General features: G+C 36.4%; 1 protein-coding gene across 1 annotated transcript; it reads left to right on the top strand.

Annotated features, from left to right (window-relative positions):
* Positions 1 to 7,856: 7,856 nt before the first annotated feature.
* LOC122318651 (probable inorganic phosphate transporter 1-9) lies at positions 7,857 to 18,532 on the top strand. Its single transcript, XM_043136209.1, has 2 exons — positions 7,857 to 8,832; positions 17,397 to 18,532. The coding sequence occupies exons 1-2, from the start codon at positions 8,129 to 8,131 to the stop codon at positions 18,268 to 18,270; spliced, it is 1,578 nt and encodes a 525-aa protein (XP_042992143.1). The 5' UTR covers positions 7,857 to 8,128; the 3' UTR covers positions 18,271 to 18,532.
* The last annotated feature ends 1,861 nt before the right edge of the window (positions 18,533 to 20,393 follow it).

The raw sequence follows: 20,393 nt of genomic DNA, 5'->3' as shown, positions 1-20,393 counted from the left end.
AGAAAAAGCACGCTGACGCTCCTCTTGAATAATCAGAGAATAAATTTCATCTAATGAAGGAAAAGGCTTCATAAGAAGAATATTGCCTCTAGTAGTGAGATAGTTCTCATTCAATCCCATAAGAAACAGCATAGTAAGATTCTTTTCCTCACGAGCAGCAACAAATTCAAGAACATTACAAGTGCAGAGAGCACATTTTCCACATGTACAAACAGGAATTGGTGAAAACCGATGCCATTCATTCCATAAAGACTCAAGGCGAGTGAAGTAATCACTCACAGATGACTGATCTTGAGTGATACTATTAAGAGATTGTTGGATCTCGAAGGTCCAAGCCTCGTTACTTTGTTGAAATCTATGTTTCAACAAATTCCATATTTTCTCAGCAGTTTCTATGTAAAGGATTACCTGTGCAATTTTTGGAGTCACCGAAGCACAAATCCAAGAAGAGACCATCAAATTACAGAGAAACCATGTGTTGTAATTCGAATCGGTAGAACACAAAGGTTGAATACTGCCGTCAATGAACCCGATCTTGTTCCGAGAGCCAATCGCCATAAGCATCGCACGGCTCCAAGAATAATAGTTCTTGCCGTTGAGTTTGGGAGAAACGATTGAAGTGTTGGAAAGATCGGCTGGAGTGATTGTGTATTGACTGTCAATAACAGTCGGCGAAGAAGGAGAAGAAGATGAAGAAGAAGACATATTGTGAGATCGAAGAAGATCAAAACGAAGAGATCAGCGGAAGAAATTGATTCGCTACTGATACCATATAGAAAACCTAAAAACACGAGTATTGGGGGAAACTCCCCTTTTGTGCTCTCTGGATGTATTTCAAAGTCAAATAAAGTTTTGGTCAAAAAAATAGTAAAAAAACAAAGAATAAGTGCCCGACTTATATACAAGTTACAAAATAGTCTGGGCCTAACTTAACCGAATACAAGTATTGCTTGCCAGAGTTTGTCTAGTGGTAATGGTGGTGATATTGCCTTTCACGCGTGAGACAATGGGGCGATCATTGTAGGAGAATGAGGATGATCATCAAGACGATGAGGAACCTAGAGAGCTGTGTTTCGGTAGATATCATTTGGGTACAAGTACTACGTGGTCACATTGGTGGAAAAGGATAGCTAGCTAGCTGTTGCCTGAACTTGAGGGAAATGATATCTTCTATATATAAAAAGTGTGTATGAAACGGAAAATCTTGTTTTAACGGTTTTTCTTGTTTTTCCGTTAAAGTTAACACCGTTTGTTTTAACGGTTTGGCACATAAAATGAAGACATAAATGTTGAGAGAGATAGCATTCAATGTTGTTATATGATTTATTAATCTCAATAATTATAATACTTAATAGTTTATATAATAATAAGTAATTAAAGATTAGTTATTATATTTTTCTCTTTCTCCTTAACATATACAAGTGTATTAGGTGCATAAGACGTGAATCCCTAAGTATAATATATGTGTATTATACATTTCATTAACTCAGATTATTGAGTATTCCAAATTTAAAAATCTCATATAATATATAATACAAGTGTGTTTAATCAAAGTGTTTTTTTTCCCCACGGTAGTAGGACGTAGCTTCCGCTAAGTCATATTCCATACGTGGACTTGCTATGATATGCATGTGACAAAGGCTGTGATCTTTGAACTAATCAAGAAAGAGTAAATTCGGCCAACAATTTCAAAATATATTTTATGATTTATATATATGCTATATATAGAAAATATTATACCACAAATTTTATAAAAAGATTATGTTTTAACTTTATGTTGTCCCTGATCGACTCAACCAACAGCAAAATAAGAATTTCAATGTTGTCTCTATTGATTATCTACAGGATGACATAAATTGATGAATTATAATACAAACATCAAACGACACATATTTTAAACTACCGTTTGTGTTAGACTTTTATTAAATTTTTTGTATACATTTTTGCTAAAATTATAGATGTTATAAACATATATTGGATTATATGATATTTTGAACTAATTTTTTTATTTTCTCCAATATGCCTTAAATTATTAAGTGAAATCAATAATTTTTATAAAATATATATTATTTTTTACAAATAATCATTTCATAAAATTAGACAAACGTGTTTTGCACGTTACTCCTACCTAGTATATATATATATATATATATAAATTGGATCTTTAAATTTTTTAAGTAGTGTTAAATTTATGAATGATCAAATATTATAGGGACCGCTAGCTTGATATCACGTAATACTAATTTATTTCTTTTCCGCTTGCAACTGAGATCCTCAAATTCAAGCAAAGACTCCTGAATTTGAAAGAATGTTTATCCCACATAAATTGTCTTGAAATGAATCGTGTGTTATGTATGCCGTTTAAGGATAATTAATAATTATTAGTTATATAAGAATAATTTCAAGTTATTTATTTATTTTAGTCTATATCATCTAATATTTGAAGATTGATGATATTAGACATGACATGAATTTTTCACAACTATGTTTGTTCTAAGTTGGAGTATTTTTGTAAAACAATTATACTTTTATAAGTTATTTACAAGTTGATTGTCCTTCAATATTTAATATATGATTCTACAAAGGAGATTAAGAGTTTTTCCAATTACCCTAACTTATCCCACAACATATACATTACAAAAAAATAGCATTTATGACAAGTTATTTATGATAAAATATTTGCGACGAGAATAAACTCATTTTGACAAAAAATAATTATTTTAATAAAAAATAACTAATAACAAATTAAATAAACAACTTCCTTAATAGTGATATATATAATATATCTTATTACGCATTCGATTAATTGGGCTCGTAATGTACCAATTGGTATAAGAGTTGGGTATCAAGTCAACCATGTGTAGGTAAGAAGCTTTAATTATTAGAAGAGTTAATGTTGGAATAGCTTTGAACCTGACAGCTAGGATCGGACAACGAAGAAGATGGGAGAAGAGTACGAATCCCACAACGCAAGATTGGGCCTGTAGCACATTTGAAGGTAATAAGATGTCACTATTTAAAATTAGGATCCGAAGAAGTAAGTACTATTACTGGCATTTTGTTGCCTGCTGGGAACTGGTAAAGGAAAAATATAATTGTAAATATAATTGTATATTAATTTATTTATTAATATGATGTAATTGGTCAAAAAGTAGATTTTATTAAAAATAGTGTTAATTTAAATTTTAAGTATAAATAAATCAGTATTGGTACACAGATTAGTACGCGATTATACTTGTATGTAACAAAACTCACTGGTAAAAGCCAGAGTAATCAATCCTTAGAGCTGGTAAAGGGTAGTTAAGTAACTTTCTCATCTCACGATTTCCTTCTTCCATTATGACAAAAAAATAAAAAGTAAACAAAAACAAACAATCACACCGAAGGAAATTAACGGGATTCGCTAAATGTCTACGTTTATAGAGCTGTAAATGATTTTATTATATTGGGAAAAATCACAAAATACACATTGGAGATGAAATTTCACTATTTAGAACTCTCAGAAACCTCATTACGTACATATTTTTATTGTCACACGGTAGAAGCCCTTATTTTCACTTTTCTGTATTATTAGCTAGAGTGGTGTGTTGAGTGCATACCAAACAAATTTTCTATACAAACACATGTCAAGCGAATTTTTTGTTTGACTCTTTTTGAACTTGCACACATGGCCAAAAAGTATTTCCAGGAGCGTTGCCCCCAGGCCTCTACAAGGTATCGGCCCACCTATGCTCCATGGCCTAAATTTTATTGAAACTCTACCAAAAAACTATAATGCATTCTCGTCGAGTTGGCTCATCAATTTGGATTGACCCATCAACAAAACCAAGCTCCATGAACCCAAGAGTATTCATCTTCCTACCTTGGGAATTCATCCACTGGAGACATTAATGAAAGCCAATGCATAATCCAGGAAAACCCCAACCCCCATTGCAGCTACCCATTACTTTAGGGTTTTGTCACCGTCAATTGTTAGCAGCTCTTGCTCATGCATTAAAGTACTTAAATTTCCTAACACGATTTTGTACTTCCTTTATATATGTATATATATAGGGAAACCAGAGAGAGAGAGAGAGAGAGAGAGAGAGATGCTGAGTTCTAATTTTAGGGAGTAGGGTTTCTCTTTTTGTAAATTCTAATGATATTTAATGAATTTCATGTAAAATAGAGGAAATATTATAGATTAGGTAATTAGCACATGGGTCATGACAAAAATAGAAGGTTGCTGTAAAGAATAGTCTTCACTGAAATCGAATGAGTGAATATATACAAAGGTGGCTGTAGTGGCCATTATATACAATTGCGTCCTCTACTCTATACTATCAGAGGACTAAAAGACAAAAAACCAAACCTAACAGCCTATTGACGTGCATAAGGACAAAATGTACACATATAAAGGAATATACAAGCATGTAAAAGAATTTACAAAATCATAACTTTGAACACTCACCCTCAAGATGCACTATATATGTTGATCATCAGTCTCAAATTAGAAATTAAAGCCTTGAACTGTTGCTGTCCTAATGCCTTGGTGAAGATGTATGCTAATTGCATGTTGCTCTTGACATGTAGAGTCTTAATTAAATCAGCTTGAAGCTTCTCTCTTATTTTATGACAATCGATATCTATTTATTTTTTCCTCTCATGAAAGACTGGGTTAACCCTATCCAGGAGCCCCCTTAATGTACTGCAGTATCATATTTGCTGCTGCAAGATGTATATGTATGGATTTATTCATGAATTGAGAGAGAACTTGTACTGAATAGGAGATATCAGACCTTGTAATGGTCAAATATATTAATTGACCAATTACCCTTCTGTATGTTGTTGGGTCATCAAGTAAGTTCGTTCTGTTCTATTGAGTTTCAAATTTTGCTCTATTAAAAACTTTTGCATTTTACTACCTAACATTCCACTATCCTCAAGAATCTCTAGTGCATATTTTCTTTGATTGAGTAAAGTTTCATTAGCTTATATAGCTATCCCAATGCCTAAAAAGTACTTTAATTTAAAGGTCTTAAATCCTTTAATTTGAACTTGTCATTTAGAAATAATTTAAGTTCTTCAACAACATGACAAAGGTGGGTCTGATACCATGACAAAAATAAAAGGTTGATGTAAATAATATTCTTTACTAAAATAAATGAGTGAATATAAAGGTGGCTGCAGTGGCCATTATATACAATTGTGATCTCCGCTCTATAATGTCATAGGACTAAAAGACAACAAACCAATCCTAACAACCTATTGACGTAAACGTATAAGAACAAAATGTACAATTATAAAGGAATATACAAGCATGTAAAAGAATTTATAGAATCACAACTTTTAACAGGTCATGAACGTCTGACATGCATGAGTGACAATACCTTAATTTCTTTATTCAATTCACTGATTTTGGCAAATCCACAACACGTGCAGGTAAATTCCCAAGGAGAATGGTCTCTTCTTGGGCAACTAGGCTTTTAGTTTTAGCCCCATATATGTTTTTTTTGGAACTCTTGGTAGCTCAAACCTGCGAACTTATTTAATCCAAGAGCCATTACTTACCTTACGAGTTTTGCTACGTATAAATAAAATTATCTATTAATTTATATATTAATATTGATTCATTCATATTTAAAATTTAAATTAATATTATTTTTAATAAAATCTAATTTTTGATCAATAATATAAAATTGATATACATATTATTATATAGTTATACTCGTAACTAAATTTTTTCCTTACTACCAAACTGTAATCGTCAGGCGTGCATATAACCCACGATGGAAATTTAATCCCCTGCATCGAACGTGATACTGCATTACACCAAACAAGTTTGAATGAATCCGCCATTGACTTCTCTCTCTTTCTGTCTGCGTATGTGTGAGAGAGGGAGAGAATTAAATTAACAAAAATTTTATGTACAATTTTTTATACACTTTAGTGATATAATTGATTGGATATTAAAAAAAATTAATCCAACTAATCATATCAATAAAATGCACATAAAACACGTAAAAATAACTGTATATAACATTGCTCTTAAATTAAATGGAAGAAAATGGATTGGTTTCTTGAGCAAGAAAGTCATAGCTATAATAATTAATTGCACTTCTTTTTAGAAGACGATCGAACAAATTAAACTGCCGAATGATACGTCATTTTCGATCGTCCCCATTAGCCGCCAAGTTCTGTGAGGAGATGAGGATGCATCCATGCATGTACACGTACTGTCTAAATTAACCATTTGCATCGTTGCTATGTTGGGACCCAAAGTTAGTTGCCATTATTGTTGTTAGTGTTTTGTCCGTACACTCGAGTTCCCGATTGAAAGATGATATTCATGTACTAACATTAAACTTTTATTATTATAATTGGCTAACAAGTTCATATTGTTTCAAACCTTCTTTTTTAGTTTTTAAGAAAGAAAGAAAAAGAACAAGGATTATAAGATTAGTTTGAAACAAGTTTGAGAGTTATTGTATTTGCATCATGTCGGTGTAGAGGATACAAATGTCACGTCACTTATATGATGAGCTTTGGTTTGCATGAGGAGATATGTTATTAATTTTTTTTCTGTAAATCAAATCATGACAAGTCAATAATATAAAAATTGAGGCTGTGGAATACAACTGTTTTCAAATTAATTCATTATTCTTCATAAACAATATATTATTATTATTAACAAAATATTTATTACTATTAAAAAATGATTTGAAATATTAATATGATACTTGTAATAAATGCCAAATATACTCCTTGCTGCCTTAAATCTTGAGATGTGAACCGTTAGATAGCTAACTTGATTTTTAGGCTCTTAATCTTGTTTGATTACACAATTCTGATAAGATGAGATGTTATTTTAAAAGTTAAATAAAATTTTATTATAATATAAATTTTTAATATTAATTTTATTTTTAAATTTAAAAAATTAAATTATTTATTATATTTTATATAAAAATTTAAAAAATTATAATAATTATATAAGATAAGATAAAATAAAATTATTTAATTTTTTTTTAAAACATATATGCATAATATCTGTCTGATCAATGAACCGAGGGGGTGGCACATACATTAATATATATTACAAAGCATCATTAATATATTTAAAATCACGTGAACTTCACCCCTGCAATATAAGTCATTAACTGATTAAAAACAAAAGAGAAAAGGGTAAAGTTTGTACGCCTCTCATAGTTGACCGCTACAGTAAACCGCCGGTAAAAGGAAAAAAATTCGAAAATAAGTGTGGTCCCAACCTAGTTATTCCATAGCTCTAGCGAGTGAAAACCAGCAGCCTGCACGCAACAAGTTCGTACCAGTTGTACCTGTGTGGTTCCAACGTGGGCATGCATTATATAAAAAATATTTCTCTATTTCCCCTTTTTTTCAAGCATCTCATGCATTCCTAATTATTTACCATAGGCGCACGTATATGAATGAATGAATGAAAAAAGTATTTTTTCATAATATTATCAATTTTTTTAAATAAAGAATATTTATAAATGTTAAAAAAATACATATAAAAAAAATTAAAAAACATACATAAAATTATAGTAACGGGAGCCCTGGCCCAGCTGTGGGAGTAAGAACACCCAATTATAAATAAATTGATATAATTGATTTATGCATGATGGAAAAAAAAAGTAATGTTATATACAGTCATTTTTGTATACTCCCTGCGCACCCTACTGATATGATTAGCTAGATTAATATTTTTTAATACACAATCAATCATATCACTGGAGTGCACAAAGAAATCTACAAAAATAACTGTACAAAAAATTTTTCAAAAAAAAACATCTCAACAGCCGGGCCCCAAAACCCAAGCACCAATGGGAGAAAGAGAAGGAACGGCCAAGTTTCCGTCTTTGATTGGATGAGCATCTTCTAATTCTCAAGAGAGAGTCGATAAGAGTTGAGAGTCATGGTCACCATCAACGAAACTGCGGGGAGGGGCACCAACTTCCCCTAAGTTCTCTTGCAATCCCCGTCCAAACCAAAAATCAGTACCACCGCTGTTTGATCATTGGAGATCAGGTCAAGAAGTTTCTATTCAGCTGCTGCTGCAGCCTGCAGACCGAGATAAAAGGGAGGAGGGAAACCACTTGAACGTAATTTGTGAAAATCTCACCCAAGTATGGCGTTGAAAGTTCTTGCGGCTCTCGACAAAGCGAAAACTCAGCTCTACCATTTCAAGGCAATCATCATCGCCGGCATGGGACTATTCACCGACGCCTACGACTTCTTCTGCATCCCTCCCATCATGATTCTCATCGGAGGGGTTTACTACCATAAAGAGGACAGTAAAGACTACGAGAAGTATCGGGTCCAACCCGTCGTGAACTCGACCCTGGTGGCCATCGCTCTGCTGGGAACTGCGATCGGTCAAGTGGTCTTCGGCAGGCTCGGGGACCGAATCGGTAGGCGGCGCGTGTACGGTACGGCATTGCTGATTATGGTGGTGAGCTCCCTCGCGTGCGGGTTCTCGATATGCAGGAAGAGGGGTTGCGTTCTGGCCAGCCTGGGGCTGTTCAGGTTCGCACTGGGCCTGGGGATCGGTGGGGACTACCCGTTATCGGCAGTCATCATGTCTGAGTTCGCGAACAAGAAGACACGTGGAGCGTTCATAGCCGCTGTCTTCTCGATGCAGGGATTTGGAATTTTGGCCGCTTCATCGGTCACGATGGTGGTGTGCAGAATCTTTGACCATGCATCCGAAGTATCCCCAAATGATCCAATGCCTGATGAGGCCGATATCGCATGGAGGCTGATACTGATGCTGGGTGCGATTCCCGCTGCCTTAACATTTTATTGGCGAATGATGATGCCCGAAACTGCCAGGTAATCGATCATTACTAATTTACTTAAATTTCGCGTTGTTATGCAAAATCTCTGAATATACATACACAAGAAAGACTAGGATCAATGGAGGCAGTAGGACTTTTGGGAGGGCAGCCTTTGTTCGTGTAGCGTATCAACTTAGCCTTCCAAATATAACATGCTCAACATCATCCAAATCGATCAGTCCAAATTGCCAAAAAACTCGAACCCAAACCAAGAAACAAAGCTCAAATTAAGAGTCTCCTAGGCAATTCAGCTATAAATCCTCCCACTTCTTGCCCAAACTAAAGGATATCAAAATTTCAAAAGAAGTGCTCGTGCATCGTGGGTCTCTGAACATTTCTGCCGACGCACGCACGCTCCCCACCTCCAGTGATTTTTTTTTTTTTTTTGCACCAGTTTCCATCATTTTTCACACTGATGGAGGAAATCCAACGGACTTACTTGTACCACATTTATACTGTCTAAAAGACTCTGTAAAAAGAAAAATACAGCAAACCCCGAATGAAAAAAGGTAAAGCTCATTGGCTCAATCAACAAAGGAAAGTACAGATGCAATTTCACTTAAAGAAGATCAAGCCAAACTAGCAGAAAAGTAGGAGCAGATATAGAACAAATCTAATCTCGTATTTTACCTTGTTCTACTCACTTGAAGATTTGATGCAAATATTATATATTCACTACAAACCATAATATATGATATAAGATCGACGGTAGCATTTTATCAAATACTTTGTGTGCGTTTTTTGTTTACAACAGCCGCACTGCTAAAAGCTCCTTAGCGGCACATTCCCCATTCCCAAAAAGCGATTCCTCTATATATAGTAGCAAAGACACCATGATCAATTTGGGTTTTTTCTTCTTTACCGGGCCTTTTAGCTAGACATGAGTATTATATATGTGGGACATAAACGCATGTCCACATTTGACTAAACGGTTCGAAACACACCCAGTATCACAGTTTCCACCTTCCTTCTTGATGAGGTTTCTCGGATATCCTCACCTAAATTAGAGGCTTCCCATATGTGTAAAGCTTGACCCTTGATTCTAGAAGATTACTAATTTATTTTTGTACATATTTTCCATTCTAGTTGTAATTACCATATATGTATATTCCTTGTATACACTGTACGAATCTATAAATGGAAAATATTCACCACCTCAAAGGTACAAAATATTCTCATGGTATAGAAATCCCTCATGTGGATTAAGCCCCCTTCGATATTGATGGCCTCTAATTCCTCTTCCTCTACCCTTTCTTTCAACACCATGATTCACATGGGGACCATTAAGCTGTCATCTTCAAGTTATCTATATTGGAAGAGTCATCTTCTTCCCCATCTTGAGAGCCAAGAGCTACTGGGTCACAATAATGGCACACTTGTACCGCCACCACTTTTTGAATTTGCTAGCTCTTCTACACCTAATGACAAACACTTGGCATGAAGATTGAAGGACCAACGTATTCTCAGCTTGCTCCTTTCCACCCTCATTGAAGAAGCCATGGCTGAAGCTATCGGACTCTTCATTTCTCGCGAGGTCTGGCTTGCCTTGGAGATTGCTTTTAGCCATCGATCCAAAGCTCGAGAGCTACGCCTCAAGGGTGACCTTCAACTAATGTAGCATGGAACTCGTACGGTTGCTGAATATTCCCATGTCTTTAAGGCCCTTTGTGACCAACTCCATGCCATCGGCCATCCCATCGATGGAACATATTAGGTACACTAGTTTCTCCTTGGTTTAAGGATTGATTTTTCCACTTTTTCAATAGCTCACATGGCCCTTACTCCTCTCCCGACATTTGCGGACATTGTATCCAAGGCTGAAAGTTTTGACATTTTTCATAAATCTCTTGACGCCTCAACCCTATCTGCTGCCGCATTCACCACCACAAAAGGCTCATCTCAAAACTACAGGGGCGGTTCATGTGGGGGCAGTCGCAGCCGCAACCACTCTGAACAAGGGCATGGTAAGCGTGGCCATTACACTCCCCGCTATCAAATATGCAAGAATGAAGGACATACTGTCGATCGTTGCTGCAACCGCTATGATCGTGTCGAGCCCTTTGCTTAATTGGCCGAAGCTTTCACCAGCACATGCTCCATCTCTGGCTGTTCTAACTGTGACTGCTACCTTGATATGGGTGCTTCGGCACACATGACAGCTGACTCTTCTCAATTGAGCAAATCGGAAAATTATATGGGTAGGGATTGTGTAATAGTAGGGAACGGTGCCTCTCTCCCTATTACCCAAACAAGTACAATTTCTCCTTCCCCAAATATCGGATTAATAGATGTTTTAGTTGTTCCCCGTCTCACTAAAAATCTGCTATCTATTAGTAAGGTAATGTCTGATTTTCCTTCATTTGTTACCTTCATTAATAATCTTTTTACTATTCAGAATCGCAAAACAAGAAAGGTGGTGGCAACTGGTAAAAAAGATGGTGGTCTATATGTGTTAGAACGTCAGAATCCTGCTTTTCTTTGTGTCCTTAGAAATAAATCCTTACATACTTCATATGATTTATGGCATGCACGACTTGGGCATTTAAATCATTCTATTATTTCTTTACTCAATAAAAAAGGGCATCTTTTTCTTACATCTTTGTTGCCTACTCTATCACTTTGTTCTACATGTCAACTTGCTAAGAGTCATCGTTTGCCTTATTCTCATAATGAAAATAGATCCCCTCATGTGTTAGATCTTATTGGTTATGATATCTGGGGCCCTTCTCCCATTAGATCAAATTAGGATTTTTTCAATTACATTTTATTTATTGATGATTATTCTCGTTTCACTTGGCTTTACACCATGAAACTAAAATCTGATTTTTATGACATTTTTATTCAATTTCAAAATTTTGTGGACAATCAACATTCAGTTCCAAGAAAAATTTTTCAAAGTGATAGAGGTGCTAACTTCACTAGCAATCGCTTCCAAGCTTATTTATGTAACTCGGGCATTCACCATCAAATCTCTTGCCCATACACTCCAGCTCAAAATGGACATGCTGTACGCAAACATCTCCATGTGGCTAAAACAAGACTTGCTCTCCTTTTTCATTCACATGTTTTCCCTTGTTTTTGGGTTGACGCCTTTAACCGTGCGACTTACTTCATTAACCTTTTGCCAACACCTCTTCTTCGAGGTATTTCACCTTTTGAGATTCTGTACAGTAAGTCTTCGAATTACGAGAATTTTCATCCTTTTGGTTGTTGTGTATATCCTTGTTTACATGATTATATGCCTAATAAATTTCCACCTCATAGTATTTCTCGCATTTTCTTAGGCTACAGTCTATCTTACAAAAGTTTTCATTGTCTTGACCCCATCACCTCTCAGATTTATATCACTAGACATGCCCAATTTGATGAGTCTTATTTTTCCTTCCTAAACACGTCTCAAGCCCAACCCATCTCATCCTTAACATTCTCAAATTTTTTAGAACCTAGTTTGGCCCATACACCATCTTTAAACCCTTTGCCCCAAATCCGTTCCCTACCTATTACAAAGGCTAGAACTACGACCATTTTCTAGCCCATGTAATATCTGTGCTGATCCATTGACTAAGTCTTTTCAGGCCCAAGACTCTCTTTCTCCAGTAGATACTTCAGGGCATGGGCTCTCCTCCTATTCAAGAATTCGGCCCATTACTCATGCAGCAGCCCACAATACCCCTAAGCGCACAACCCATACAAATCCTAGTCTTTCTAAGCCCAACACTGGTTCTTCTGCTGCGGGTCCATCTACGCTGCCTCCTGCCACTGTGGCATTTTCGTTGGGCTCCCATTCAATGCTCACGAGATCCAAGGCCAGCATCTTCAAGCCTCGTCATCCAGCCCATCTTAACATTTTGGGCTCTTTCGGACTTTTTCATGATTTACTTACTACCACTGAGCCCAAAGGTTTCAAGTCTGCTGCCAAGAATCCCGCTTGGCTCATTGCCATGGATGACAAAGTCAAAGCCCTACGACATAATCATACTTGGGATTTGGTTCCTCGTCCCACCAATACCGACATTTTGGGATCTAAATGGGTTTTTCAGACCAAATAATTATCCGATGGGTCCATTGAGTGTCTCAAAGCCAGTCTTGTTGCCAAAGGTTATATGCAACTGCCTGATCTTGACTACACTGACACTTTCAACCCTATTGTCAAAGTTTCCACTGTTTGTGTTGTGCTTTCTCTTGTCATGAACCACAAGTGGCCCATTCGTTAATTAGATATCAATAATGTTTTTCTCAATGATAGTCTTCATGAAGATGTTTATATGGAGCAGCCTCCTAGGTATCTTGACTCGTTTTCCCAATCATATCTGCAAATTAAAAAAGGCGCTCTATGGTCTAAACCAACCCCCCATGCCTGGTTCCAACGATTCAATTCTTTCTTGCTCAAACTTGGTTTTTATTGCAGCTGTGTTGACACATCTCTTTTCATTTTTCATAAGAAGCACAATATTATTTATTTGCTTCTATATGTTGACGATATCATTATTACCGAAAATAATTCGTCTCTCACTCGTTTTACTCACCAGCTCAATTTCAAGTTTGCCAGCAAGGACTAATTAGGTGCTCTGAGCTACTTCCTTGGTCTTGAGGCTTCACCTACTTCTGCTGGACTCTTCATCAGTCAGATGAAATATGCAGGGGATATTCTTGCTCAGGCTCAGCTTCTTGACAGCAAACCCCTTCACACCCCCATGGTTGTGTCCCAGCACTTGTTTGCTAATGCTTCCACTTTTTCTGACCCTACTCTTATCACTCTCTTGTTGGTGCGCTGCAATACTTGACTATTACGAATCCTGATATTGCCCATGCTGTCAACTCTGTTAGCCAATTCTTGCGCGCCCCAATTGATGATCATTTTCATGCTGTCAAGCACATCTTTCACTATGTCAAAGGAAAACTGCATTTCAGGTTGACTTTTAGCCTGTCATCATCTACTAGCCTTATTGCTTACTTTGATGCTGATTGGGCAAGATTTCCAGATACTCGTCGCTCCACCTCTGGCTACTCCATTTATTTTAGTTATAATTTGGTCTCCTGGAGTGCCAAGAAGCAACCAACTATCACCAATTCCAGCTACAAATCTGAGTATTGCTCTCTTGCTCTCATCGCTGTCAAGGTACTTTGGCTTACGCATCTTCTCCATGATCTCAAGGTTCCTCTTACACATAGACCTTTTCTCCTATGTGACAACAAAAGTGTAATTTTTTTTAGTTCCAATCCAGTTTCTCACTAACGAGCCAAGCATATGGAGTTAGACTATCACTTTCTACGGGAACTCATTGCAGCTAGCTCAATTTGCACTCAGCATGTTCCTTCTCACTTGCAAATTCTCAATATCTTCACAAAGAGTGTCTCTCAACCTCTGTTTGATTTTTTTGGCTCCAAGCTCCGCATCTGTTCCAACCCAACGCTTAGCTTGCAAGGGGTGTTGAGGATTCTCAGATATCCTCACCTAAATTAGAGGCTTCCCATATGTGTAAAGCCTGACCCTTGATTCTAGAAGGTTACTAATTTATTTTTGTACATATTTTCCATTCTATTTGTAATTACTATATATGTATATTCCTTATATACACTCAGCACGATTCTATAAATGGAAAATAATCACCACCCTCAAAAGTGTGGTGGTTTACAAAATATTCTCACTTCTCTCACCCTCAGGGCCTCAAGAAAGCCATAGTGCCATCAAGGAAGGTTATCAATGATTGATATGGGTGTCAAAAGGAGCTCTTGTTGGCACTTCCATTTGTCTCTACTGAACCTTTCCTTCGATCCTCTGGCTCTGACTCTGGACCTTGTGAACTATTGTGTCCCCATATGTTAATATTCATTTCCAAATTTTTAATTTTTGTAAATTTAATTTTTAAACTTTAAAAACTAGCAATTAAATATATTTTAATTACATTTTTAACACGTAATGATTGGGGGAAAGGAACTCCTCCCAAAAGAGTTCCTAGGGAAAAGAACTATTCCTCCTCCTCTCCTTGCAAGGTGGCCCATGATCGATGCCAAATCTGATCACACGGTGGATGAGCCAGTTAGCTTGCAAAGCCAAGATCCACTCTGGCAGGTCAATGGCTCCTACCTACCTCGTGTACAATGAGGAGGAAGAGTTCGTCTCTCCCATGGCCATGGGTAGTTGCCACTAGGGGCGGACCTAGATTGATGCTTAGCCTCCCAAAAATTTTATTTTAGTATATGGTTTTTTAAAGATGTCCTAATATAAAGATAATTTGCCCCCCAAAAAATTTTCAAAAATCTTACTTTTTTTTTTTTTTTGAAATAGACTTCAATTTATTAAATGAAGGAAGTTACAGCTGTGACCAATAATAATGGGTAACAAGCCCCGATTACAAGCCAACTATCCATCGGTTGTACGCTCCCCCATACACAATTTTCATTGTGTTGGACTATGTCTAAAACTTCTAAGCTCTCCAATGATGAGACCACGCTGAGATGAGAGACTCTAATAAACAGAAATGTCAATCTCGGCTCGTCTGCGAGAAAATAACACAAACCATTCTCACTCTCTATAAGAGGAGATGACTCACAACCCCCATTCTCGAAAGAGGAGAGGTACTTGCCTATTTCAAAAAATATTTATTAAGATCTAAATTAAAAACAACCATAACAGACACTGAAAAAACAAACTAATAAGACACTATGCCATATGCCCATTCGCCTTTTGCCCAACCCCTTTCTGCACATAGATTTCTGTCAGCACCTATGATTCTCACTGGTAGCCTGCATCATGCACAGGTAGCCTGCACCACGCAATTCCTGCACAAGGATTTCTGACAACAAACCAACCGTAACAGAGTCACTTCCTGCACAATTCTCACCGTCACCGTCACTAGGCCATAACCACCAAAACCATCCATAGATTCCATACTCCACATCGGCTAGACTAAACGGAAAACAGAGACAAAACTAGCCTCTATTCTTATAACAACCAAACACAGAACCGTCGAGAGGCTTGTTCCAAACACCCAAACCAAAAAACTAGATCTAGCAGATCTAAACAACCAAAACGAAAACAATGAAGAACTAAGAAACCATCTAAACACTGCGACTCCTGATTTCCGGCCACCATCCATAGGAGTGTCCGCCATGAGTTGCATCCAGACTCCACCCCAAAACTCCTTTAAAAATTCCATGCAGCTCGGCATACAACCAGAAAAACAACCCTCTGTCTTCCATGGATAAAACAGAGATCTTTTACCCCATGGGAAACACCCCAAACCAACATGCAAAAACATCATCTCCAGGAGCAAGTCACCCGAATCAACTCACACCGTAACCCTCTAAAAAATTCCCACAGAAGACTATACCAAAACAGTCAGGAACATCGACCAAAACGAAACAGAGAACCTCCACCCCCAAAGTGAAAAGTCTCTTCGCCCAGCTGGGTGTAAAAATAAAGTAGAGGCCTCGGGACATAGCCTCTGGTGGAGGCCTCAGGACACAGATCTTATTTTTAGAAGAAAGGAAACGAAAAACAAAAAAATGAAGGGTTGGGGGAGGGAGGGAGGAGCCGAAGCTCCACCTCCCTTGGACGGTTTTCAATTTCTTTAACCTAGAGAGAAGATAGAGATTCTCTCACTAGTTCTAAGCTCCACCTTCTCACTTAATACACCTGGTATATTTTATGTTGGTTTCAAAAATCTTACTTAATACTTAGTTGTCTAGGTTTCTTTTAATTTTTCAACAATTTTTCTTACTCACCTATTTTTTGTCATTAATAAAATATCACATTCTCATTTTTTTTATTTTTTCACATCCATAAGAGACAAGGAAATATCTTGGTCTCTTTTTATAAGCTATTTGGTAAATTTACAACCTCATTTTTCCTTTTTATTTACACTAATCTATTTGGTTTTATCTTTGCCTTCCACTAACTAATTTATTAATTTGGATTAGTTTTGTTAGTAAGTATATATGTACTACTATCGAAGTAACAATTAGGAGGAAATGCAAAGATAAAACTATATAACTAATTTTCATCATTTGTTTCAACAAATCTCACATAGTTGTTTCTATTATAATTTTTATCGTTCACTTAAGTCCGATGGAGCTCAAGTGAGAGGTTCAGATTGGTAGCTTTAGTAATTTAGTTGTCACTACATAACTACCTTATATAGTTAATGTTAAATGTCAGTGACACACTTTACTACCTTAAATCCCCCCCCCCGGGGACCAACCTCACACATCAAATCCTAGTTCCAACCCACGGGCAAAGCTCCTAGACTCTTTAATTTTTTTTTAAGGATTTCGACTTATTTAATTTTAAAATATGTTATATATTTTGATTTTGATTCTTAAATATATTTAGTTGGTGTGTAATAAATATAACTCCAGTAGTTTTTTTTTTTGGGTTGCTAACATGTTATATTTGTGAAAGTATTCTACTCAAAATTTTACACTATACACTTGTTAATAAGATTTAATAAATAAATAAATAAACTAATAGGGTTGGATGTAGCTAGATATTGTTGCACTCATTCCAATGGTCAATGGACAAGTGGTCATCTCGTTTAGACGTTATGTATCTCCCAGATATACAGCTCTGGTGGCTCAAAATGTTCCCCAAGCGGCAAGAGATGTGCAGAAAGTGTTGGAAGTTCCCATGAGGGAGATTACCGAAGAGAACCCAGCGCCTCTAAATCCACCAACCTATCCCCTATTCTCCAAGCAGTTCTTTCATCGCCATGGCCGTGATTTATTATCTTGCTCCTGCACATGGTTTCTTCTCGACATTGTCTTCTACAGCAGCAACCTCTTTCAGTCCCACATATACAAACAGTATCTCCGGACAAAAAACAAAGTGAATGCCTATGAATATGCTTTTGAAGTTGCAAAACTCCAAGCAATCGTTGCAGCCTGTTCTACCATTCCAGGCTACTGGTTCACTGTCTATTTTATTGATATAGTTGGAAGGGTCAGAATTCAAGCAATGGGTTTTCTCTGCATGGCACTGGTTTATCTAGCAATCGGGATACCCTACAAAACATATTGGAATAGCCACACAAATGTAGGGTTCATGGTCCTCTACGGCCTCACCTTTTTCTTTGCAAATTTCGGACCAAACACAACTACCTTCATAGTACCCGCGGAGCTTTTCCCAGCAAAATTTAGAACAACATGCCATGGGATTTCTGGTGCTGCAGGGAAGGTGGGGGCAATCATTGGTTCTGTTGGTTTTCTGTGGGCTTCACATAAAGGAGAAGATAAAGATAAAAGGGAGGGCTATCCCGATGCAATTGGAATGACTGCATCATTGATATTGCTTGCCGGAGTTTGTATTGCGGGAATGGTGGTGACATTGCTTTTCACGCGTGAGACCATGGGGAGATCACTGGAGGAGAATGAGAATGATCAAGATGGACGTAGCGGGCTGCGTTTGGGTAGATATCCTTCTGGTGCTGCATAGTGGGTAGATAGCCTCCCTAACCTTTACATCGGAATCTGTCATGTCGAAAACCATGCATATTTAGGACTCTTATATCTTGCATTGGAAGAGGTAATTGTGTGATATTTAGGATATCACGGAACTTCAAAATCTCTCTGAATTTCCTATAGTTTGTATACCATTAATTTGGCGTTTGTTGCTCGCCGGAGAAGATATATATACAATTTGTAGAAACGATAATCATTCAGTTCTGCTGTATGCACCCGATTAATTTTTTTTTTTATTGTCGTTTGGTTTTATAGATAAAATGAGATGAGATGAAATAAGATAAAAGTTGAAAGTTAAATATAATATTATTATAATATTAATTTTATTTTAATATTTAAAAAATTAAATTATTTATTATATTTTATGTAAAAAAATTTAAAAAAATTATAATAATTAAATAAAATAGATAAAATAATTTTATTTTATTTTATTAACCAAACCAGCCTCGGCTTGGAAATGTGCTATGGTGCGCGCAGGCTGTCACTTTACACAATTACTCGTGCCGGCTGACCAATTCTGAAAGAAAGCTCTCAGGCCTACACTATTTTTAATGAAATAGCATATTTCTTTTTACCGAGTAATTATTCTTGATTGTGTCATGTTGTGTATGTAAATATTCCCGTGGCAAGTGTATAGAATGAAATAGGAAGTTTTAGAGTACGTAAATTCTATGTATTGTTTTTTTTTAAAGAAAAAAAAAACAAATAAATTTAGAATTTATATAAAAAAATTATTTTTTTAATAACAAAACTGACTTTTTTTTTAAAATAGTGTATGTGAGACTTGTTCATTATAAAACTGAATCTAGCAATAATAGTATAAAAAATTAACTTGGGAATAATATGTGTCATTAATACTCAAAAAGAGGTGAGTACAGTTTTTATTTTTAGAATGACAACATGCCCTCATTGACTAACTAGATTTTGAGTAATGTTACATATAATACAATTCTAAAATGTGTAAACGTGACACAATCTAGGGCTGCACACCGAGCTACCCGGTTCATGGTTTGGGCCGACCCGACCTGTAGGGAAAAACAAAATGCAATTGATCCGATCCGATTCGTGAAATTCAAGTCGGGTCGAACCCGTTCTAAACCCGTTCGCCCTCTCCTCGCTTGTTCTGCCGTATGCATTGTAGGGCAAAAGCACCATTTCTGCATCTCATGTCGTAGCCTTAGCTGAAGGAGGAAGAACAGAGAAATTGTTTCTATTTCAATCAATCTCAGAAATGGGTTTTTATCTTCCCGTTGGTAGTTTTTATCTTAATCAATCTCAGAAATGGATAATCATTTGATGATATATTCCTGAGAAAAAAAAAATAACAGAGAAATGAAAATCGAAATAGAGGGACAAACCTATGTTTTAATACAAAAATCTGTGTTTTAATTCCACCATTTCATTGTTCCTTCGCAAATCACTCCTGAAATTCCCAATGTACCTCTGTAAAACCACGAAATTGTCTACCAATTTCCTTGAACAAATAAGTTAGATCTCAATTATCAAGATTATGAAACGAATCAAATACTTTAAAATAAATAATCAAACTTGCAAGACACAACGATTGGTTACGAAGGGAAACCCTTTAAAGAACTCTTTAAAGATAAAACCCTACGGGGCAGCCAAACCCAGAAAAGTCAATCTTATTATTTGAAGAACAATTACAATCAATAATCAATTACAAAACTTTTGCAATTCGATTCTCTTACTTGCCTAGACAAACGACCCGTTTGTCTTCTGCCGTAGTAGCAATCAGAACCTTTGGCGATCTTCAAATGTTAACTTCCCTTCTGGAACTCCAAAGGCTGAAATCCAATCGATATTCCTTCACACTCAAAGCATGATCACACTCAAGAAGATATGAAAAACTCCATGAAAATTCTCAAGTGAATTTTCTCTCATAAATGCTCAGAATATCCTCTCTGAAATTCGTGGCTCAAAGTCCTTGAAAAGATACAAAACCGAAACCCTTTAAATAGAAAGTCTGAAAAGAGTTCTAGTCGCAGTAGGACTCTGCTGATGGTTAGCAACAGACGTGAAAACGTGTTCCGATGGACTGCTAACATTTCGCGATAACATCTTCTGTTATTGACTAAA

The sequence above is a fragment of the Carya illinoinensis genome, chromosome 8, assembly GCF_018687715.1.
Source record: "Carya illinoinensis cultivar Pawnee chromosome 8, C.illinoinensisPawnee_v1, whole genome shotgun sequence".
Lineage (NCBI taxonomy): Eukaryota > Viridiplantae > Streptophyta > Magnoliopsida > Fagales > Juglandaceae > Carya > Carya illinoinensis.
Note: the sequence above shows the minus strand (reverse complement) of the source record. Positions and strands in the feature narration are given on the sequence as shown.